The sequence below is a fragment of the Leptosomus discolor genome, chromosome Z (assembly GCF_034619465.1).
Source record: "Leptosomus discolor isolate bLepDis1 chromosome Z, bLepDis1.hap2, whole genome shotgun sequence".
In the NCBI taxonomy this organism is placed as follows: domain Eukaryota; kingdom Metazoa; phylum Chordata; class Aves; order Leptosomiformes; family Leptosomidae; genus Leptosomus; species Leptosomus discolor.
This window is the reverse complement of record NC_141419.1, coordinates 68095235-68120788: the sequence shown is the minus strand read 5'-3', so window position 1 is coordinate 68120788 and position 25554 is coordinate 68095235. Positions and strand designations below refer to the sequence as shown.

The 25554-nt window shown below is 39.2% G+C and overlaps 1 protein-coding gene across 4 annotated transcripts in view; it reads right to left on the bottom strand.

The window, feature by feature from the left end:
- Positions 1 to 24934, bottom strand: part of TENT2 (terminal nucleotidyltransferase 2) — a 47596-nt gene extending 22662 nt beyond the window's left edge. The window contains exons 1-9 of one of the 4 annotated variants that reach the window (XM_086480556.1): positions 24768 to 24934; positions 24034 to 24159; positions 21570 to 21819; positions 20736 to 20850; positions 20525 to 20616; positions 19648 to 19714; positions 12469 to 12538; positions 4366 to 4442; positions 636 to 764 (exon numbers count right to left, since the gene is read on the bottom strand). In XM_086480556.1, the coding sequence (XP_086336682.1) occupies positions 636 to 764; positions 4366 to 4442; positions 12469 to 12538; positions 19648 to 19714; positions 20525 to 20616; positions 20736 to 20850; positions 21570 to 21819; positions 24034 to 24159; positions 24768 to 24928 (1087 nt within the window). In that variant the 5' untranslated portion in view covers positions 24929 to 24934. Of the gene's footprint in view, positions 1 to 635; positions 765 to 4365; positions 4443 to 12468; positions 12539 to 19647; positions 19754 to 20524; positions 20617 to 20735; positions 20851 to 21569; positions 21820 to 24033; positions 24160 to 24767 lie in introns of all 4 variants that reach the window. The other 3 variants (XM_086480557.1, XM_086480558.1, XM_086480559.1) reach the window with 3 other exon arrangements.
- Positions 24935 to 25554: the final 620 nt, after the last annotated feature.

Genomic DNA, 25554 nt, shown 5'->3' with positions numbered 1-25554 from the left:
AGCATACAGAACATATAGATGTTCAATGTTTCAATATATTGAAGTCACAAGAAAAGATACTGCCACTCAAGTATCCCAACTTCTAATAGTCTTCAACATGTCACCTTACAGAAGACAGTAATCAGTGGAAAAATCTAACCACATGGTAGTGCATCCCCCGTGTTCAGTCCTTCGCTCATCAGAAGACAGAAAAATGACACCATAGCATTCGCTGTCCCTTTGAATTTTTTTGGAAGTTCCCAAATTAAAAAAAAACCAAAACCATCAACAACCAAAAAAAGAGCCCAAACCATTGAAACTGTTGTTTAGGTTTTCCCCTTTGTAAAAAGACAGATTTTTTTTATTAACTAGTGCTTGAGTTTATTTTATAGTAATACAGTGTCCTGCAGGTACATTAATTTTTTTTTAATGGTGGGTTTTTTCACCTTTTTAAAGCTGGTAACTCTGCCTCCAGAGAAGAGATCCACTTGTTAAAGCAAAATGCAGCACTAAGGAAATGGAGTAAACCCACTTTATTCCCAGATTTTTCTGTGTGGAAAATTAGTCCTGACACTGTTTCATTTTATTAAAAGAGGAAAACTACACAAATATGATCTTAAATCGGAGAGTTTCACCATGTAAAAAAACATACTTACTCTGTAAATAGTGCAAAACCATCAACACCAGACTATAGCTGTTTAAAGTACCACGACTGGCATCATTTATCTCATGAAATCTTGCCCACTTCTTAACAACAAGCACTAATGGACGAACCCGATTCTCAACTGCAAGTAAAATAAATAAATTAATAAAACTCAAAAAAGGCATATTTAACTAGACAGCAATCAATCAACATTGGTTCCTACTTGATCAACATGACACTCTTGTATTCTAAGATTACCTTTTGCAATCATTTTATAGAACTTACTTGGTAATTCTATTCCTGTCCATCTTACAAAAATCAGAAAATTATTTTTTGCATTTGAAAAGAGTCTTTCAAGTAGTAAGATCCACAGACACATTACAAGGGGTATGCCAGGTAACTTGCAGATAAGACAAAACTGGATGCATCAGTCAATGTAGCAGTGTCACATCTACTTTTAAGTTCTCTCCAGTGCACTGTACTAATTTTCCCTAAATTAACTTACTGCCAGGACAGACCACATGTAATATTTTTATTTTTTTATATATTTATGTTATGTAAACTTTGAAGTCAGGGAAAAGAATTCTCCTGGTTGGAGGACACAGAGGTCATTCTTAAGTTTTCCTCAGGATGCATGAAAGTAGTAACCTCTGCATACAAACATGCATTTTAAATTTGCCTTGTCCTCAATAGCTTTTTATGTAGATAAGGTGTTAGATACAGTAATGCATTACATCAAGACGAATATTCCGTAAGGAAAGACAGAAATACAGCCATATTCCAGGTATGACCTTTTGGCTTTCTGGGGAATACAGATAGCCTTCTAATTAAGGTAGCAATATGTTATAGGGAGATGTCACTCACCACCACCTCTTAGGGACCTTGCAGTGTACTTAATTTATTATTTGCAGATATGGGAATCAGATCATCAGCTCAGTCAAGGGCCTTATGATGGCCTTACAATGTCACATATGTTCTGGAGCATCCTTTCTAACCTGACATCATTGTGCAAAGTTTTGCATTCTGCATATCAGGACAGCAATATATCAATAGGTAATCACTTCATCCAGAACAACAGACATCCTACAACAGCACCAGTTATTATTCTGAAAATCCAATCTAGCATATCATTTTCTCACAACCTGTTCAGAGTGGTTCAGCACACATGCCCCTGTAAGTGGTACTCTTCTCAGAATGAATGTCCCAGATCTGGAAGACCTCTTAGAAACAACAAAATTCCTTACCACCAGTCACTACATTCCCAATATTATTCACCGGTGGCTGAACTAAAAATATACATTGCTACGCTAACTGTGAGATGCAGAAGAATTACTGTACAGACATCATGTGAACATGCATCAACTGAAATAGGATTTTTCCATGAGATAGAAATGCTAATAGGCTCAAATTCCAAACAGGACTCTTATCTGTGCATGTGTTTGACAGTAGAAAAGATCTCTTTTTTAGTTGACCTTATTCTGAGACAAGATTTCTGTCTGCTAGTGCCTGTAATTAGTATATGACAAAGTTAGCATGCAACATTGCCAGTAAACTTTTCCTGATACTCTTTCATCAGTCAACAAGCTACCCCCTCAAGAAAATGCTCAGTAATTTCATTTGCTCAAAAGTAAAAGGTCTGGCTTGCACTAACTGAAAAATATCTACCATCAATTGCTGATTTAATTGCAGACATGCCTCCTTAGGCAAATAACTGATAACAGCATAGACTTCAGTTTCTAGCTCTGCTGAATCTACCTACATTTTCCGTGGACATTCTGCTTCACTTTGCCATATCACATTTGATGTTTTCTACAGCACTTGTGCACCAACATAGAATGGCTGATTGAAAAAAAGAAGAGCATCCACAGAAATATATATGAGGTTGTTTTTTTTTAAAAAAATCATGATCAGTAAGATAACTAGTCCCTTGTTTGCCTCAGCATCTAATTTGTTCTAATGGAACAGAGACCCATACATCTTCCACATGAGAGGTAATTTGGTATCTTCCTCCCTCCCGTCCTTTCCCCCCCCCTCCCGTCCTTTCCCCCCCCCTCCCGTCCTTTCCCCCCCCCTCCCGTCCTTTCCCCCCCCCTCCCGTCCTTTCCCCCCCCCTCCCGTCCTTTCCCCCACCCCCCCCGTCCTTTCCCCCACCCCCCCCGTCCTTTCCCCCACCCCCCCCGTCCTTTCCCCCACCCCCCGTCCTTTCCCCCACCCCCCGTCCTTTCCCCCCCCCCCGTCCTTTCCCCCCCCCCCCGTCCTTTCCCCCCCCCCCCGTCCTTTCCCCCCCCCCCGTCCTTCCTTCCCCCCCCCCCCCCCCGGCCTTCCCCCCCCCCCCCGTCCTTCCCCCCCCCCCCCATCTTTTCCTCCCATGCAGGGTGAAGCCCCACCAATTTAAGTGAGCAGGCTATCCACCCTGGTTGATATGACTTATAAGAGTATGTATGTAAAGAGATTGTCTGATAAAAGTTTCCTTTTACTTTTGTTTGCCTAATGTCACCTGAGACTTTTCTGACTACGTTTGATACAGTTTGCCTATTTAGGAAGGTCTAGCACATTGAGGAGATGATCTTTTCAATCACAAGCCTCCCTTAGATATTAAGTCTCTCCTTGACCTTAAGAAAATAACTATTTATCCTTCATCAGGAGACATAAAGGTAATTTTGCTGGTGTTATAGAAGTGGGTACCAAGGCAGAAGAAAAGGTGGGATACTATGACCCCTTCCCACTGCTCTTTTCACATCTGAACTCATCAGCCCTACAGTGATTTGCTGAGAGGAACAAGGGAAATATGTGGCAGAAGCTAGGAACAACTATATAAACATTAGTCAGTGAAGTGACCTCTTACCTGTAGCCATGAATGACAAAGATTATTTCCCTAACATTTTTAAGCTTGGGAGGAAATCCTTCTACAGGAATATGCCTTCCTGGATGCATGAAGAAATTCCAGTTAATCAACTGATTCAGGACAAGTTGTAAACTCTCCTAGTAATGTGAATATGAAACACTGAAACTACTCTGAAATATTAGTAAAAATTAACTAGCAAAGTTAACTTCTACTGCTAACTTCCTATCCTAAATAGAAAGGAATTCCTGTATGCAAGAACTAAAGAAAGTGGTAAAGGAACAACCGCAAAAATGGACAAGAACCACCAGCCTGAGGTCTACTCCTTATGTATTTATCCACCAAATGAAACTGTGATGCTAAGTAAGAAAACCTTAGCTTAGCACTAAGAGTGCTGTTCTTATTACTTTCCCTCAGAAGTCTGTGTCACAATCTCTCCCTAAAACGCAAACTCTTGAGAAGACACAAAGTTTTGTTTTGAGGTTAGTATACTGAAGCAGTATTTTGAATTTTCCAAGGAAAGACTCTAACAGCACACAGACACAGTTATCTATCAGTTACACATCCTATCAGAGACTGCAAGCAAATAAAAGAAACTGAAGACTGTACCACTAGATAATCATTAGTATAATGATGATCTTATCTGCAGAATACTGAAGCAGCCCTTGTAGTAATGCGTGGAACTTAATATAAAGAATCTTTGTTATCTTCTGAATATTACAATATTAAATTAAAAACATAGGTGACATATCAGTTTTCTCCATATATAGAGTGAGCAACAAGAATTTATCTTAAAGCTATCTAGTGCAGCTAATTAGTTAATTATATATAAAAACCTAATACATTGAACTGAATTTTAAAGCAAAGTTTATAGAAATAAGAAAAGACATTAAAAACTTACTGTATGCATAGGTTCTCAGAAGAAATGTATTTCTTATTCCTACAATATTGTTTACATTCAAGTCAAACTCCACACAGCTATTGGGGAGAAGAAAAGAAAAAGTATCAAGCATCATAATACTAAATTTCAATTCAATATTAAAATTCAAAATATATTTGAATTACCTACTTAGTGACAGAGGTGGAAACATGTAACTTTAAGATAATACTCTAGAAACTTTCTTCAAACACAGTTTTAATGCTGTGATTTCTACTCTGTTGTTTATAGTACTTGAATTACTTATAGACTTGAATTCAATTGTTACAAAAATGTAATTGTTGTTTTACACAGAGAATACATGTAGATCCAAATATAGATCTTAGGACAACTTCATATCAAATATTTTTTTGATTTTTAACAGATCTTCCTCCCAACTAGACTTGCACTACATGATTTAGTATGGACAACTTCTGATGACAGGAAGCATTCTCTGAGGTATTAGTTAAGGAAATCATGCCAATGAACTGAGGAGAATAGGAAGAGGTCAAAAGGTAAGAATCTCTTTTCTGTAATGATGGGTAGAGATAATTTGCAAGCACTTTGAAATGAAAACTGTTTATTAGTAAACATTGCAGGTATTGTGATAAAACAGTTTTAACTGTTTCATGCTGTTAACAGCAAATAAGAACAAGGCAAACAAGTACTACCTACTTTATTTATATCACACCATGCCCCAAAGTCTGAATTTCATACTGCATACAGAGCTTAACTACCCACAGTACTCAAGAACGATTTTAAATACATAGTCAAAAGCTATAGCAATACTGCAACTCGCAACAAGAGCGGCCTATCATTGACAAAGAAGTAGCAATCTGCAATGTACAGCTATTTCCTTTTTATATATCCAAGTCTCATTCACATAGCTTTTGTTTGCCTAAATATTCCTTGGGATTTTCTTGAATTATTTTAAAGGGAAGATGGACCTGGAATTTATAAAACTGAATAAACCACATTAATTTGATGCCTACAAAAGCTTTTTGACATCATTAACTACACTAAAACATTCTTTGCATCAAAAGTATTACATAATTTTAAATCTGGATTAATATCAAGCATGTCTTTTTAGATTTTTTAAAAGCATAGTACATAATAGTAGAGGAAAAACAAGCTTGAGCTACTGCTTGACAGTTGTAAAAATAAGCATAAACACCAATAAGAATTAGTTATACATGCAAATATAATAAAGAAGTACGTCAGGCTGCATGTGTAATTCTAATTAACCCCAATTGATAAGATTACTATTTACCAGATGCTGATCAAACAAGTTCTATTGCAGTTATTTTGTACTTTAACATGCACATTTAATAGATGCTGCAATTACAGCATGTGAAAAAGGTTTTATACTCTTGGGACTCAAGTTCTACTAAAAGCACTAAAGGAGAGGAAAAGAGAGTCAACTGCACATCAAATGTAGCAGCAGAGGAAGCTTTTGCATCCTCCATAGTACAGAAATCTTGTTAATTAATCAAAGCCTTGTCTGGTAGCAGAGCCAGAATTGGAACTATTTCCTAGGAAATGCGAAAAAAACAAGAGTCTTTAAGTACAATTGATCTTCCCTTACTGCTATAGTGCTAAAAAACTCCTTTAAGATTAAAAAGGAGAACTAACACAAACTGAATGCATTCTCTTTCACCAAATCAAAGTAAGTGGGAATTGGCAATTTTCAGGTATATATGGACTGTTGGCAACACATTCGAATCCAGATGCAGGGGTACTGCCCATTGAACTCTATCATCTTCTCCCAGCAGCCAGGCATCAAGAAGACTGGCTTACACAGGAAACTTGTCATATTTAGTTTCTCGTTCTGGCTAAAACAAGCTTAGTGCCCTGGGTACAGATTATCCAGACCATTTTTCAAAACCCCTGTGAAAAAATAAACAAGTCTGCATGTATGTATATGTATGAGCCTATGAAAGACAGAGGCCAGTAAGAGATTGGAAAGAGACAGATGCTCAAATAAAAGACAAAACATGGGTAGAAGCAACAGGTTACTAAAGGAAAGAACACTGGAAAGCGAGACAAAATTTAAAAAAAACCCAACCCAACAATCAAACAAAAAACCCTCCCCAACTCAAAGTCATGTCATTTTCTGCCGCTTTCCTCTTCCAGAAAAACAACACAGGAAACCAGATGGTGAACGTCAGGTATTTTTCTTTGAAAAATGTAATGGGTAGCTTCTAGTCTAAGATTATACTTTGATTTAGTAGAAAATAAAGAACTTTTAAAATCCTGTTTGTAAGGTATATGAATATAATGACAGCTACTTTTTTTTTGGCAAGTGACTGTAGTATAGATTTTAAATGCCTACAAAAAGAGTTCAATCTTCTGTCATAACACTTTCATACTTAAGTCTTCTTTGTAAAGTTTATTTTCTCATTTTAAATTGGGAAAAAATATCCTTCCTATAACCCCATTATTTATTCAATAGCTGTACCAGGAATTCACCATTTCATGTATCTATGAAAACACTAGCATCGTTATATGTAGCTAAGCCATATAAGCTAAATTTTAGCTTGACTTTAATACTTTCAGAAACTCTAGCTGAACCGTTAGAGGAGAAAGTTACTGGATAAAAATAATTCCATTTTCTAAAATGTAGGCAAGTATACAGAAGTAAATATGGGATGAGATGTAAATTAAAAAAAAAAAACTATCAAGTGTTATATCATAGAATGGTTTGGGTTGGAAGGGACCTTAAAAATCATCTAGTTCCAACCCCAGGGACACCTCCCAGCCTGGCCTTGAACACTGCCAGGGAAGGGACAGCCACAGCTTCTCTGAGCAACCTGTGCCAGTGTCTCACCCTGCTCAGAGTGAAGAACTTCTTCATACCTAATCTAAATCTAGCTAGTTTAAAACTGTTACCCCTCATCCTATCACTATGCTCCCTGACGAAGAGTCCCTCCCCACCTTTCCTGTAGGCCCCCTTTAAGTGCTGGAAGGCCCCTATAAGGTCTCCCCAGAGCCTTCTCTTCTCCAGGCTGAACAACCACAACTCTCTCAGCCTGTCCTCATGGGCATGGTGCTCCAGCCCCCGATCATCTTTGTGGCCCTCCTCTGGACCCGCTTGAGCAGGTCCACGCCCTTCTTGTGCTGGGGGCTCCAGAGCTGAACACAGCACTGCAGGTGGGGTCTTACCAGAGGCAGAGCAGAGGGGCAGAACCACCTCCCTCAGCCTGCTGGCCACCTATCTCTTGATGGAGTCCCAGGATGCAATTGGCTTTCTGGGTCACAGGTGCACACTGCCGGCTCATGTTCAGTTTTGCATCCACCAGCACCCCCAAGTCCTTCTCCCCAGGGCTGCTCTCAATTCAATCTGCACCCACCCTGTATCTGTGCTTGGGATTGCCCCAGCCCAGGTGCAGCACCTTGCACTTGGCCTTGTTGAACTTCATGAGCTTTGCACAGGCCCACCTCTCCAGCCTAGCAAGCTCCCTCTGGATGGCCTCCCTTCCCTCCAGCATGTCGACCACGCCACACAGCTTGGTGTCATCAGCAAACTTGCTGAGGGTGCACTCAATCCCACTGTCCATGTCCCCAACAAAGACGTTGAGCAGCACCAGTCCCAATACCAATTCCTGAGGAACACCACTCATCACTGGTCTCCACTTGGACATCGAGCCTTAACCATGACTCTTTGAGTGTGACCATCCAGCCAATTCCTTATCCACACAGTGGTCCACCCATCACATTCATGTCTCTCCAATTCAGAGACAACAATGTTGTGCAGGACAGCATCAAATGCCTTGCACAAGTCCGGGTCAACAATGTCAGTTGCTCTTCCCTTAGCCACCAATGCTGTAACCCCATCGTAGAAGGCCACCAAATTTGTAAGGCACAATTTTCCCTTGGTGAAGTCATGTTGGCTGTCACCAATCACCTCCTTATTTTCCATGTGCCCTAGCATAGTTTCCAGGAGGATCCACTCCCATGATCTTGCCAGGCAGAGACATCAGACTGACTGGCCTGTAAGTCCCTGGGTCTTCCTTTTTTCCCTGTTTGAAAATGGGAGTTATGGTTGCTCTTTTCCAGTCAGTGGAAACTTCCCCGCACCGCTCCAACTCCTCAAACATTACAGATAGTGGCTTCGCCACTTCATCCACCAGTTCCCTCAGGACCCATGGATGCATCTCATCAGGTTCCACGGACTTCAGGTTCCTTAGATTGTCTCAAACCTGATCTTCTCCTGCAGTGGGTGGCTCTTCACTCTCTCAGCCCCTGCCTTTGCTTTCTGTGACCTGGGTGGTGTGACTGGAGCACTTGCCATTCAAGACAGAGGCAAAAAAGTTGTTCAGTACGTCAGCCTTCTCCATATTCATCCAATTTTACACCTGCATCATTGTACCATCCTAAAGAGACAGTCTATCACAGAGTCTCACACTCTTCATTCAATAAGGAGCTGTCGGTGATGATGGCAATCCCTTTTCCTTTTCGTTACCATGTTTGGGGTTGTTTGGTTTAATTAAGTATTTGTACCAATAGCAGAATTGGTAAAAATTGGTCTAAACCAAAGTTCTAACTCGCAGCTGGACCTCCAGCATCTAACAAAATAAAACTTCAACCCAAAACCTTCCTGCATGGTGGCTTAGCCACTTCATCTGTCAGTTCCCTCAGGAACCGCACATTCACCTCTCAGGTCCCATGGACTTGTGCACCTTCAGGTTCCTCAGGTGGTGTTCAAGTTCTTTAGAAGGTCTCAAAATCTAGCCTCTTGAAATATAATCAGAGATGCAAGAAAAGCTTAAATGGATGATATTTATTACTTCAAAATGTAAACATGACAGATTCAGTTTTAACACAGCAATGTTTCTACCCTAATAAAAAAGGTATATTGTGATAAAAGTATATTGTGATATGCTTTTATAAAGAGAGGCCACAGAGGTGGGCTTATTTGTTTTTAAAAAACAAAGACAGGGTTGCAAAATTTTAGAAGTGTATAGGCAGGACAAGATAGTTAAAAGAAAGCTGTTCAAAGTCCTATTTACAAAGAATAGAATCATAAAATTGTTTAGGTTGGAAAAGACCCTCAAGATCGACACCAACCACTAACCTAACACTGCCAAGACCACCACTAAACCATGTCCCTAAGCACCACATGTGTATGCCTTTTAAATATACACCTCAAGGGATGGTGACTCCACCAGTTCCCTGGGCAGCCTCTTCCAGTGCTTGACAACCCTTTCAGTGAAAACATTTTTCATAATATCCAATCTAAACCTCTTCTGGTGCAACTTGAGGCCATTTCGTCTCGTCCTATCACTTGTTGCTTGGGAAAAGAGAATGACCCCCACCTCACTACCACCTCCTTTCAGGTAGTTGTAGAGGGCAATAAGGTCTCCCCTCAGCCTCCTGTTCTCCAGGATAAACGGCCCCAGTTCCCTCAGCTGCTCCTCATCAGACCTGTTCTCCAGGCCTTTCATTGCCCTTCTCTGGACACGCTCCAGCACCTCAATGTCCTTCTTGCAGTGAGGGGCCCAAAACTGCACACAGCATTCAAGGTGCGGCCTCACCAGTGCCCAGTACAGGGGCACGATCACCTCCCTGCTCCTGCTGGCCACACTATTGCTGATACAGGCCAGGGTGCTGTTGGCCTTCTTGGCCACCTGGGCACACTGCTGGCTCATGTTCAGTCAGCTGTCAACCACTACCCCCAGGTCCTTTTCTGCTGGGCAGCTCTCCAGCCACTCCTCCCCAAGCCTGTAGCGCTGCCTGGGGTTGTTGTGACCCAAGTGCAAGACCTGGCACTTGGCCTTGTTAAACCTCACACAACTGGCCTCAGCCCATCGATCCAGCCTGTCCAGATCCCTCTGCAGAGCCTTGCTGCCCTTGAGCAGATCAACACTCCCACCCAATTCAGTGTTGTCTGCAAACTTGCTGAGGGAGCACTTGATCCTCTCCTCCAGATCATCAACATAGTTATTAAACAAGACTGGCCCAAAAACTGAGCCCTGGGGATCACTGCTTGTAACAGGCCACCAAATGGATTGAACTCCATTCACCACGACTCTTTGGGCCCCGCCATCCAGCCAGTTTTTAACCCAGCAAAGAACACACCCATCCAAGCCACGAGCAGTCAGTTTCTCCAAGAAATGCTGTGAGAAATGGTGCCAAAGACTTTACTAAAGTCTAGGTAGACAACATCCACAGCCTTTCCCTCATCCACTACATGGGTCACTTTGTCACAGAAGGAGACGAGGTTAGTCAAGCAGGACCTGCCTTTCATATACGCATGCTGACTGGGCCCGATCACCTCAAGAAGTGGGTCTGGTCTGCATATTGGGCCTTCTGTTCCCTTCAGAAGGGAGTCTCCTATAACAATGACCTGTCTTTTTTTCCTTTAGCAGTTTTGACACACAGCACAGGCCAACTTAGCCTTGACAACCTAGATGAATCATCATCCCCTTTACTGTTCGGTTCCACTTGCAGAGCCTCATATCTGCTATTATGCAAGGGCACCTGGGAAAGTGAGGCGGTCACAAAGGAGACAAACCTGCTCCACCAGGCAGGACAGGGAGGATAGGGAATCTCCCACATCATGCATCCCATCTGCCTGTTGGGCCTGTCTCAGGGAAGGTAGGGTGCGATTCCAGTAGTCTCTCTCTCTTGCCCTCCCTGACACTCCTCAACCTACTCACCACCTCCCAGAGCTCTGCCACTAAGTGGAGGAGCTCCTCTAGCTGGGCACACCTCCCTACTGCTGTTGACCCATACCAGCGTAGGAGCAGGGCACACTCTGCAGCCTGACACTGGGGCGGCAGCATGTTTCCATCAGAGCTTTGGCTGGGCAGCTGCATCAGTCATGGTGGGTGCAGAGCTTAGACAGGCCATAGCCTTCTGCCAGGTGGATACTATTGCTCTCTGGTCAAGCTGTCAGAGCTTCAGTGCCCGCAAACTGCTGCCCCACAGCCTGGCTGACACGCCATGCCCTGTTTGCCCACCCTGGTCGTGGCGCTCCTAGTTGCTAGTGCTCCCTAAGGGCTTCTTTTATACATGGTGGGGTGGTAGTGCTTGGCTACTGTTGCTCCTGGCACTGCCCAGGTCCTGTCTGCCACTGGTGTGAGCTGCAGGCTTCTAATGGGTCTCTGTTAGCCCTGAGGTTCCCCCAGTTCTGGAACCCTCATGTGCACTGTGCTGGAGTACTCTGCTGCAGACTGTGGCAGCACTGGAGCTGCTCACCTCAGCAACTGAATGCTAGTTTCAGTTACACTGACTACACATAGTCAAACTATGTTATTACATGAAGGTGATACACACAAGTCTTGCAAAATCTAAGCCCATAAACTTAAGAAGATTTGAACATTACTCAGACTCCCAACAAATTTGAGTGCTCTGCACAACTTCTTCCTTTGTCAGATACTTTTATCATACACAATAATACGTTGTGCTCTGTCCTAGTACATTGCTCTTGATTATTCTTTTTCATGTCTTCATAATAAAGACACAATGAATACAGTAACATAAACACATCCACTTCTCTCCAATTACTTCCCTCTTCTAAAAAGAAAGCCATAGAATTAGTACCTAACACTGAGAATAGAACATGCAATACTGTTTTGTTAAACACACAATATCTCCCTAGAAGACAGCAGAATATACTTTTCTAAAATTAACAGAGTTTTTTTCATCAAGAAAACATTATCACAAGAAACTAAAGTTCATTTTAGTGCTGTTTGTATAGCGTAAATGTTGTGAATTAGTCCTTAAGTAGCTTGATAGTTATTTTGCATAGCAAGCAAAACTATCTTCCCACCGTGATTCTTCTGTCATGAGCCATTTGTCAACTGGAGGCCACCATGTACAAATAACCCATAGAAATACATAATCTACTGCTACTAATTCACATCACAGAAACTACACAGCATCTCAATCATAAGAGGTGTTTCAGGACATCAAAGTAGTAAGCTGACTGCCACTGCATGCTAGCTGTACTAATTTGCAGTACAACTACAGTACAACACAAATAAACAAAGCATGACTTCAGTAGGACTACTCATATGGACAGTACATATGTAGAGTACTTCCCCATGTCAGAGTGCAAAAAATGATGTCGAACAGAATACTTGCCTGACTTTATCCCTGAACTTCACTATAGGAACTTTTGCTCGAATCAGCTGAGGTCGTTCAATGTAGTTGGCTGAAAGGGAGAAAAAGATGCATTAAGTTTCATGTAAGGTGCTGATCTTAAAAAAAAAGATCCTAAAGTGGAGTCATATGCACTGTTTTATAGCAAATAGTAGCTTGTTAAATTTAGCAAAAATATTCTCAGAAGGACTGTGCTAAACTAAGTAACCCTTAGCAACTGCAAAAAAAAATACAATCTAGGAAACTATGTGGAAAAAACACACCGTACTAAACATTAGAGAAAAACATTAGTGGAAGATTCTTCTGTGGCAAGTGTATTCAAGATATTTTAACATAAGGAATGCAGTTCTACAACACTTTCACTGATCAGTAGTAATAGAAATCCTGAATAGTTACAATTAAGATTCAAAAAGAAGGGCGCAAGAACATATCCCTCCAGGACGGCCAGACACTTTAAGCCGAGCACTACACTGTAGCAATGGGCATATGATCAGCCACCGACTTTTTAATCATGTCTAGTTTGCTTACAGTTGAAATTATGTATTTTATTGATCAAAAAATATTAACCTAACTGTGTCTTCACTATGCACTGATTATGCTCAAAACTTCCTTTAAAAGCTGTTTATTTGGCTGATAAAGTACATACCAAGAAATACATTTCCTATCAAATGGTTACTGAAAACAGGACAACACTTTCCATCAAAGATTGGATAAGCTTTATCTGCCTTTTGCTTTAATGGTGATAGGACATGCAATATATATATACAGTCACAGGACTGCACCTCAGATGATTATCCACACAGTATAAATACACAGGCTCAACATCAGACCACCCAAACCCAAACATACTAAGCTCTGCCAGACTCATACAATGCCACCAAATGCACCTTTGCACTCGGGTCCCCAAACAGTTGTGTCAGTCCTATTATCTGCAATTTCACTATTCCTGACTATACCTCAGGCTATATTTAGTAGTTGCACTAATCCTGAATGAGAAATGCGCCCAAGAAAGTCATGGAAAGGGCAAAGAAAAGTAGAGCCCGTAGGTTACACAATATGAATTTGGGCAAAAGGCATGATTTTAGCAGGTTCTTCTGTTGCAAAAATCTAGGACCACTTGAATTTGCTCATATCTATCACGCATTTTCCTCTTGCTTCTATAAACTAACCTCAAACTAGCATAAATAAGTGGCAAAGCTAGAAGTAATGCAGACTATAAATAACCTTAAATAAAAGCTGATCTTCAGGTTTTGGGGAAAAAAAAAAAGGTATTTCTACCAGTTTGGATAGCAATCTTGATTAAACAGTGTCCTCTCCATTGCATTTGGATGACCACTTTTGGTAAAACCCCACTGTGCGATATTAAATTAAAACACATTTTACTTTTTTTTTGAGACTTTCTGAAAGCATTTTATGGATACGCACATTTAGACAGGTTTCACCTAAGGTAACCCTTTATCTGGATTTGAATGCATTATATGATCCTAAGCAACACACAGACTGGCACTCAAAAAGAGATACTCTTATTAACTTACTAATTTTAAAGGAAGAATCTTTACAGAACTCCAATCCATGTTCACTGAATGTACAATCTAGTACAACTTACACAAGCATCTCCTCTTTCTAGCTGCACCTGTAGACACACCCAAGCATCCCTCTTCCAGCATCCCAGAACTTTCTCAAAGCAAAGCTATAAAGCGTGTAGAGGTGTCTGCCTCCTTTCCTTTCACTACCAAATTTATGACGAAGATGCCCAGCACATTAGCACAGGTTAGACAACAGTTGGTATCTATCTGCATGCCACAGCAATTCAACTTTCCTCACTATGACCTTCCTCAAGTGCCCTTCAGAAGTTAATTGAACTCATTCTAGGGGCAATCCACTTCCAAACACTACCTTCTCTGCAAATGCCTCCCAACACTTGACGGATGCTTGTGACGAACTAGTTGGCTAAGAAAAAAACCCCAACCAAACAACCCCAAAACATAATCCCAGTCTGTTTCCCAGGATGAAACAAAGCAAAGAGGATGTTAGAAGGAAGTAACTTGCCGCTGGTACCCCCTTTCTTGGCTCACACTGGTGCCACTGTTAGAAGAATCTTTATTGTGCATTAGATTGTCATATATACAAGGGAAGAAACAGTCACAAGCACAGGGTGTGGAATTCTGAAATACATACAGACTGAGTGAAGTGCCTTAGTAAACTGACTATCTGACCTTGAAGCTATGACCAGAGGGGTTACACCAAAATACACATAATGAATTCCACACAGCTGCTCCACAGTTTTGAGCAAGTCTATGAAAAAAAGTCACAAATGCCACTTCAGCTTTAGTGAAAAAGAATATAACCACTTCAAAGAAGGCTATGTACTGTTTTATAAATATCTTATTCATGCATAATTTCAGATTAAACCATTTAAGTCTCTCTTTTCTTTTACAGAGTAAAAGATTAAGCAATTGTACAAAATATTAATTCCAAACATGGTATATGCCAAAAAGATCTTTGTCATCCTGCACATGTAGCTTGGTTTCATTGATAGGGTTATACTACAGAAAGTGAAACTGGCCACAGGGAAGTCTAAATCCAGAGTCATGAAGAATCCAGGAGGGTACAATCCAGCACAGGATGAATTAATTGTTGATGTTTGGAATTCACTCACCCACCTACACAGCCCTTCAAGATCATTCATTTGTGTTCAAGTTCCCTTGCTTGTACTAGCTGTTGCACTTTCCCTACTAGACAACCGTTAGGCAGATTCCACTCCGGTATCCTAGTCTCAACACTACTGCACCTCTTTCTATAACTAAGAGAAAATGAGCTGTTTGTTATTTATTCATCTGGTAAACATCAGTCAACACAGTACTGCTAAGCTGTTTTTCAAATGAATCCTGCCTAGACAAATCTGAAGAGTAATCAGTTTGACATTTACTCTCAGTCATTTGGATTATACTCTCTTTAACATGTAGTAACCGTTATCACCCCAAATTCATGTTTCACATTTCACATTTCTAAAAGACACTGGCTTAAGTGTACAGTTCTGGGAATTTAGCCAATATCATAAAAAAACAGGTATGTGCAGGCATCTGAACTAAGTCAGTCAAAACGTTACAGGTACTCTGCTAGTCTCTGAAACAGAAGATATATTGCTGCTATCCTTACATCTCTCTAGTCCAGGAGAAATACAGTACATACCACTACAACATGTCCCACAAAAACAGTGAATAAGTATCAGCAGCTTTCTCCTACTTTACTGTGTGACTAGACTACTCAAAAAGAACACATCTTTATTTCAATCAGCATTCTAGGAGCAAAATGACAACACAGAAAAGCCTCTGCTCTAAGAGTAAATCTGATGGGCTCAAATTCCTTGCTTACACTTGTTACCTTCTGTAAGCCTGAAACTGAAATAAGCTGGAGCTTAGATAAATTTTGAATTCTATTCCCAAACCTCATAGAATGAAACACTAATCTAACAACCACAGTTAACTGTATATAAAGGATAAAAGAGATGGCACTTAAAGTTCTGAAGATGATTTACTCGAAAAACAAATTGTGAAAGAGATCAATCTAATCTGCACTTGAAATGCTTCCTAATTTATCAGTCAATCATGAAATTAAGATGAAATAAGCAGAGATTCACGCTCTTCTTACAGCCCTTATTTTCAAATGTACAGAAACATCAAAGTACAAGAACAAAGACAAAGATGTTAGGAGAGACACAGCTAGAAAAAACTTCTCCCAAGCTTCTGAACAGAAGTGATATAGAAAAAGGTTAAAAAAGCTCTAGAACATTACCTATGCTACAAATCTCTTCCTTATTTCTTTTTGGCCTTTTAATTCTCACATAACCAGGCCAGCAACTTCATTTTAAATAACTTATCTTTCCTCCCCGCTTCTTGTTTCTCTTACATATTGGCACATACTTGATTAGCTTTCATGTGTGGTCCAAACTATGTTTATTTCCTTGCTCTTTTGTGGAGCAAGGAATAAATTTAAAGGCAGCTCACATACTTATTGACCACATGCTGCAGTCTTTCTTCTACTGAAGAAAGAAGGAAATACTTAACTAGTATTGTTAAAGAGGATTTACCTTAAGATTACAGGACAGCACCATATGTATTAACTGGACAGCACAAAACTTAAAAACAATGATCAGATAAAGCTTCATAGGTTGTTAAAAAGCACATGCAGTAATATACAGAATACTGTTGGAATTGTCCTGGCTTGGGCTAAAATAGCACTAATTCTGTTTTAGTGATTTTACTTTTCAGTTAAGTCTCTTCTAAGTAACTGCACTTTCTAAAGTCAACAGCATGTTTTTCCAGAGAGTGACTGCTTCTAGTAGCAAGAGCGCTTTATGTTTATAGTTACTACCAAGGAATGGTATGCAGAAAGGCTCTTGCTTATACTTGCTCCTACAGCACCAAGGTCACTGCTAGATCTTGTACTCTGTGTTGGGGTGCTGTAAGTGAAAAGGGTTGCAGGTACATAAAAAGGCTGCACCTTCAGGGAAGAGCAAACCGGACAGGTGATCCAAACCTGACCAACAGAGTGTTCCATCCCACATATGTCATAGGCAGTATAAAGCTGAGGGATCATGAGGGTCAAGCCCTCTTCTTTGATGGCCAACATCTGAGGAGGACTCCATCCATTCCTCTGTCTTGGATCCCGATCCATGCATCCCTGAATCGAGCGCCAGAGTCCAGCTCCTGCATTCATTTCCCATCTGCTGTCGAGTCCAGCTTGGGACTTCCCCAGTGCCAGCCCTGCAGTGTCAGTCGTGACGTATGGTGTGGGGCAGTTGGGCTCGGTATCGGTTTTGTATACATTTGTATACATTTCATTATTTTCTTATTACCTTTTCTTTTATTGTTATTGTTTCATTAAAGCCATTTTAGTTTTCTTTTCCAACCTGTAAGTCTCTCTCCCCTATTCTCTCTCCCTTCCCCTTGTGGGAGGGGGGAGGGGTTAATAGAGAACGTCTGTCATTCAGTAGTGGCTGGCCCAGCCTCAACCCTTTACAGAAATGAAACTGCAGTTCTTAAAGAAGCTTGGTACAGACAAATCTTACACTTGCTTGTACACAGCAGCAGCATACGTGCACTGCTAAGCCTTTAAAAGTTGCAAATCTAGAATTCTGGTTCAAGCTGAAGTAATGTTTCAAAAGAATTACAATTTCTGTAGGCTTTTTCTTTAAATGTAGGTACTTGTAGATCCTATCCTCAATGATTAAGCAGCAGCTGACTTCTGAAAACAGTAGAAGGTAGGAAATCACTTAAACTGCAGTTCCATTAAAAAAGAATTTAGCAGCCAATCTGGAGCTGACAATGAACAGCCATTTCTAAGCATGTAAACCTGACTCCACAAACCTGCAGAAGTGTCAAGGACACCACCGAAGCACATACTGCTATGGTTGTTTCCCCAGAGGCAAAGAAAAAGCATATGAATCTATTAGCTTCTGAAGTCTAGCCTACGGGCACACCCCCAACAAAAATCAACCCACAAGCTAGTCTGAAATTATGAGTGACAACTACTGTATTTGCCTAAATAAGCCTTAACCAAAATAACTGGGCAACTCCCTTGTTTCAGAAGTACTGAACCTTAGCATAGTTGAGCTACAGTTTGTAAAGGAACTCAATCCAAATGGAAAGACTTACATGGCAAAGCCTTTTCATTTTGAATCAGGTGAACATTTTTAAACAACTTTTTTCTATCAGTTCTGTCCACAGAACATCCATATGCAGACACAAGGACAGATGGCTAGGTATAGAAATTCATGCCCATAGTGAAGTCAAGATTATGAAGCGATGACCTAAGGTGTCTACATACCACAGCTAAAAGAGTCTGACAGAAGCGGTAATATCAGCACTGTTTTGTCCTGCCTCACCTTCCAAAGAACATTTTGACTAAATGAAGCTGACCAAAGGCACTTGCAAGACAATAGAGAATTAGGAAAGCATCAAAAATGAGTAATGGCACAAACAAAAACAGTCAGGGATCTCTCCCACATGACCATCATGTCTTTCTGATACTCATCTTCCCTGGCAAACAAACTCTATTTTGTCTAAATAGAGTCACAGAACACAACCTCTTGAAAAGAGGTGATAGTTTATACACTCCCTTTCTGATCCGTGAAACCACAACTATTTTATCACTGTGCTTCACAGAAAGCACTGGAACAACTTGCATCCTAGGCAAATCCAGACTAAATTCTGGACTACTTACACAAATTTCAATACACAATACTAATAAGACATTAAATATCAGATGCCTATTCTGCGACAAATCTATCAAGTCTCTCTCCAAGTGAGCTGTTGAAATCCAGGTATGCACACTTGCCAATGAAGAAATTTTTAAGCCTGCATTTAAATTTATGGTTTGTTCCATTTACCATTGCAGGATTGTTCAGAACAGCAATACAAGGAGCGGTATTAAAGAATATATCAGGAGTCTGAGAAGCAGGAGGACATGGTCATTGATATCAATAAATGACAGGGTCTTTTATAGGTCAAAGGATGGTACAAAAGCCTGTTTGAAGTAGGAGGCTTTCACATTTAAGTCAAGAACTACCCCTGTGAATTCTTCACCTGAAGGGAGTCTGGACAACAACTTATAAGAACTACAAACTGACCCGTTTCTCCTACATGTGCTGGTACTGTCAACATTTAGTATTTTCTTCACTAGGCACCTTAGATAATTATTTCACTGGTATTAAGGCCACCCCCCACCCCAGCCCCCCCAAAAGATAAGATCAATTCTACACAGTCTACTGTGAGCGATATCTGATTTTACAAATTCTTAAGAGTGTTGTCCCCAGGAAAGCACTGCAATCTAAGAGAGTAGTAAGAGTTCACTAACAGAGGACTCCCAAACAGAAATTACTTCCCGCTCGCTGCAATTGTGGTCCACAATTCAAAAGTCTTTTTGGATGCTACCTGTTCTAGAAGTCCAGTAGTTTGCAAGGCAACTGTTAGGTTTTTTAATTACTATGCATCAGCACCAAGATAAGTAACATTACTAAATATTTATAGCTTTTCTCCAAACAATATTGTGATTAGAAGCCAGACAAGATGCAATCACATAAATGAGTTACAACTGTGCATCAATTCTTTTTCCAAAATTGCCAGTAACCTTACCACCTAACTGTAGCCAGGAACTTACAGAGTTTAGTACTGAAGAGTTTTTGGACTAAGCCGAGGATATGCCTTGCTTCGGTCTTCTGATTTACCTGAAATATGATATTAAAATTAAAGAAAAAAGTTGTTATCTCTCATTTAGAGGTTCCAAGTAAGTGTGCTTAACTTTTCAAATAAAATTAATTCTCAGAATTCAACATGAACATGTATATCATCATATTCCACAGCCTACACACACATTTAACACAGCAAAAGCTAGATAGAACAATTCGTATTCATTACGTGAAGTAACTATAAGACATTCACAAATCATAGGACTTGATGAAAATCTAGCCCCGCTTCACAAAATGTCCTTTTCTTCCTTTTCAATGATGCTTCAATTCTTTCAAAGTTATGGTCTACTTGGATTTCTTTCCTGTTAAATCTTTTCTCTCAAACTAAATTCTACTCAAACATTTTCTCTCACCAAAAATACTTAGGTATTTTGCAAATCAAATTCATTCTTATACCTGCTCACTAAAATTAGTGGCTATGAATCTAAATAATGAAATTTAAAACGGTATTTATTAAAAGTTGCTCCTGCATCTCAAATGAGTTAGAGTTCTCTAAACAATTTTCTTCATGATTTTAGGCAATTTACTTTTCTGTTTTGTTGTGCTTTTTTCACATATGGAATGAAGGTAATGCTTATTTTCTGAAGGTTTCATTGGTTTAAAGGGTTTATAGGGTTAAATTTGTATTCGCAACATTATTGGGCCACAGTTCACATCTATGACGAGTGCACAAATATGTTATTAAAAGGATCTGACCATTTGTTTCTCATTTTAGAATCCAGCCTTATAAAAGCACATACATTTTAAAACTAGACTTTATTTTAACTATATATATTTTAAATTACTTACTGGTTGTTCTTTAACCATCAGGCACAAGTCGCCATCACTGCTACGAGTGCCAAACCCATTCAGTGAGGAACCAACCAAAAAGAGTCTGCTCTCTGTAACAGAAGAATCACAGAACAAAAAATGATGTGACATATCATAGCTTAAGAGGAAGGAAGAACCATAAACCTGAAGAACATTAAACTGGTATTGAGTAATAACATTCAAAACTTACTTGGAAAAATTCGCTGAATTTCTCTCTGAAGTTCTGTTCTGCAGACCTCTTTTCTGTTCAAATCACAGGCCTGTTGCTGACATGCTTGAAACAACTCTAAAATCTGCTGACTTAACTTGACACAAATATTAAAAAAGTAAACATACAGTGAAGTGAGCATTCTTTCCTGCCAGAGATACAATTACATCAAACATAGAAGACTTCATTAAAAAAAAAAATCCAGCATCATTTTCCACGACCTATTGCATTGTCTATAGTTTTACTGCACTTGAATTCATATTGAATAACTCCCTGGAAGAAATTTCTGCAAAGTTTTAAATTTGTTCAATCTGTTACGGAATGTCTATCCACATAAAATAATCTTTGCCTCATGAGTATCTGCAGCCTTTCAGGGAACAGGCAGTGAAAGACCAGAATTACCTTCTGCTGACTCCAATGTCAACAATTTGCCTACCAGTAATAGGGAGAAAAATGAGTCTTAAAACTGGTATGTTAGCTTTCTTTTTTTATCCCAGATAAACTATTAAAGAAGTAGTCAGATCTTGGATGGAAGGTTAACTGTTTCTCTTTCACAATACTGTTACACGCTATAATCAACAGGCAATCTTCCCTATGCCCCAAAAACGCTCCAAACCCAAACAAACACACAAGGAGGCTACATAGGACCATAGTGGCAGCTACATTTATTGATATTCCTTCTAATGACAGCTCAGTGATAGAGACCCCATGACATTGCCAAAGAACCTCGCCGAAATTTCTGTGGTCTCCCACAGCACCATTGGACCATGCCTACTCAGAAGGCAGATGTAAAGCACAGGCACAGAAAGGTATTACCTTATCTTTGGCCACAGGAAGAGTGATTTCTACAGGGTCTGGAAATAAAGTATCTGGCAATGGAGGGAGACATCCAGTTAAATCTGGTATGTAATGTGCATGCAACAGTGGAGATTGAATTGATCCTGGGAAGGAGTATCTACGTTCTTCTGGTAAAGGCACTGCCTGGTTAACTACAGTTGTTTTAGAACAATGTGAATGAAGCCGCTGCCGTTTGACATCATATGGAACTCTTTGTCCACTTAGCCTCCTAAAGAGAAAAAAAAAAAGGGGGGAGTGAGGGGCAGAGAGCAAACGACTCAGATATTCATCTAGTTTGCAAGCTCCGACCTACGACTAAAGAGATAGTTGCCATAAAGTACAAATACTAAAGCTTAATTACATGACTATTTCACTAAAAGCAGGGATTCTACAGCACAAAAGGCATGTCCATCCTAGATATTAGGTGAAATAAACCTGGAAAGGGAAATGAGAACAGACAACCGCAAAAGTGCAGCTAGCCTTGAAGTGAATTAATGCAACTACTTTACAAGAGCACCTGTATTGACCAATTGAAACACAAATGGCAAGTTCAGTTAAGCAGGACAGCCTGGAAAACCGGTCATACTAGTTTGGTGACAACACACTTTTTTTAAAAAAAAGATACATACAGACTATGTTAGGGTACTTTTCTTTCAAATCAGTTTAAGTGCAGTGAGAAGTTTTGTGAGTTCTGAATACCCAGTGATGAATAAAAGAAATTCCATAGTGGGGAGGTGAGAAAAAGCAGCTCATCACAATAGCCATGCAAAACATAGGATTTGTTTGTGTCTTAGATTGTACAGACAGTAAACTGTGTCATCTGGGCAAAAAAGAAACACTATTCATTTGACAAATCAAACTAACGATTGTATTAAGCTACACAGGCCATAAACCTAATGTCTCATTTTCGAACACTAGTCTGTATCTCCTCATTAAGTCATTTGTCACAGGAATTCAAATGTATTTGAAGAGATATAGTGATCTTAGAGACAGCCCCTTGGCATCTGAACTCTTCATTAAGAAGTTGGACTGAAAGCTGACCAGTGGTTGAATACTGTGGTTCATCCACAGTAAAGAATAAGAAAGGACACTCATGTTTTGTTTATACATCAAGTACTGCATAAAATTATCCAGTATGGGGGTATTCACACATTTTTTTAATTAAAAAGCTTGAAATCAAATGTTCCAACTATTAATAAAACTACAGTCAGTTCTTGTAGTCGAAAAGCTGGCATCAAAGTAGTCTGGGGACCTGGACAGATAGTATTATTAATAATAAAAATTTAACCAAAGAGACCCCAAGTCATCATTTCAGTTTTCAAGTCTGAGAGAACTTCTGATAACATCACCTACCTGTAATCTTAAAGGAACTCATAATGTCATTTCAGCCTATTTTGACCAAGAACAACTTGCAAAAACTCACATTCAGCAAAAATACATTAAGAAGAGTCGAATCAAGGTCTAAGGATAACTACTTGACTCCAAACCTCGTAACACAGCACAGCTTTCCACAAACCAGACTGGTCAGAAGGAAAACATGCATGCAGCATGAAACCAGGAACTTCTTTAGTTCATGTGATAATTATTTACTCAACTATAACTATAACTTAATACCATATATTTAATCAGACTTAATTTCTCATCTGTTAAATCTGGAAGAGAAACAGCATACAGGAAATAGTTCTGAAAACAGATTACATAAAGCTTCCTCTCTATCAGCTGATTCACAGAATTATTACAAACATATCAACTAGTATTTCTGAACTGATAAGTGATTTTTTTCTAGAATGTTAAAAGAAAATAAAACCATATGTTCACCTGAAATTCTTCTTTCTGTTGCAACTAAAGTAATAAAGGCAGTTATGTAAATTCAAGTAGGTTAGTTTTTCTGAAAAGTAGGAAAACTATGTTTCCATAAAATTCCCCTTAAAAAAAAAGAACTTAAATATGCGTGAATTTAGCACTTTGTATTTGAAAAATAAAGCATCACATAATTAAGAACATTGGGAGAAACTCCTTGTGTGTCATCAGAAAAACATTACAATTCCCATAAAACATTGAGTGCAGTCTTAACTGGACAAACTGACAGGAAAAGAACACTCAGTTTATTGACACAAACCTTCTTATAGTCAAGCACACACAGAGTACGATCAATTACAGTATTAAACTAAAACATGTAAATCACAGTACTGTAAGGCTACAGCTGTTGGAAGAGAAAAACTACACATACTAAGTCACTGATGAATACTAAAATTCTCAAAAGCAGGTACATGAACGTTTTAAAGAGCCACAATGGCCTGTTTCATCAAAAACCATTTTATTCAGTATTGCAATTTCTAACAAAAATCAAGTTGCACAAGCAATTGATATTAGACATGCTTCACCACTTCACCATGGGTACATTACAACCAGAATTAATCACACACACACACAAAGAACTTACTTTCTTCCTTGGAATGACGTGCGGGCATGAGATATATGTACCGGACTGCCATTTCCATAAGTTGTTGGATGCAGTGCAATAGTCGGAAGAGTTGCAAGGTTCCCACTCAAGACAGTCCTGGAAAGACTACCATCCATAACTGTTATTCATACGATAACTAAAATGCTTTTTATGGGTTGAGGTTTTTCTTAAGTAAATATCAATCTCAGCAAGTCCTGTCATTTTTTTTCTTAAAAGCAATAAGCATCTGTCTTTTCTATTCAAAATGAAGAGACATTTCAGTATATAATATATTTTTCATTAAAAAAATAGAAGACAGTCACTCTTCACAGCACACGTGTAAGAAAAGGTTAGCAAAGAAATTAACCTAAGGTACTGTTAAATTTAAAAGCCTAAAGAACATTATGGTGTCTTCAAATCTATCCCCAAGAATAAATGTTTCTTCCCCATCTAATCTAATGCCTATTTTCCTCAGTAAACAAATACTGTGGATTATTAACCCTAATCGGTACAATGGCATCCCATGCATTATGCACAAGGCAAGAGAGCATTAAAATCTGCAGGTCACCAAGAGAAATGATACAGCTGTGTTTTACATATGACACATTCCTAGTTTTCAAAGTTTAATGTTAAAAACAATGAAAAACATCCTTGACAAACAGAAATACTTCTTTCAAAAGACAGTTAACTCCTTTTTCAACCCAGTCTCCACTATCGAATCTTACTGTACTTACACTGTGTTTTGAAACCTAAACTCAGTACCAACAATTTGCTGCTGAGACAGAAGAGTAGGTGGTATATCTAGAGGAAGCTTATTGAAGAAGCCATTCTGTTGTTGATGTTTTGGAGGGAAATGTGGACGACCCAAGTCGGAGTGATTTGGGAACATGCTCATTTTCAGTCGAATTGAACATACACCCCTTTACCTACATTAGGGAAAAAAAAAAAAGAAATCGAAATTAGGCAACAAGAAATACTAGTTACCTTTTAAAGTGTTGGTTTAAAAATTCAAATAATCTAGAATACATTTACAGAAATTGCTTAAAAGAATTGTGATTGTGGGCTAGTTTTATTTCCTTTAAGGAAAAGATACTAAATAAAAATACTATACACTCTTAAGTTACACAATTACTACTTATTTTATGTTTAAAAGTGAATTTTTATTTGCTCCCCTCCATTTTAAGTTTAATTTTAGAAAAATTACATGACACAAGACATCAGAGTTTTCATCTCAAGGAAAAGTAACACATTACAGTGCAATATGTTTCTTATTTCAAATGTTCCACAATGAGGCTTACAATATATGAGAAGAAACACTTGACTACATCATAAGAACACGAAGATGCAGCTGATCATGAGCTCTAAGTAAAATTAATTTTTTTCATTACATGATATGCAAAGGAGCAGCCAAGTGCTGACAGCAATTGGAAAGTAATCTACTCATGCTTTAAGAATATCATATATATATAGTGTTATTTTATGTTTGTACTTACTGAATGTACTCTATGATAGAAAAATGTG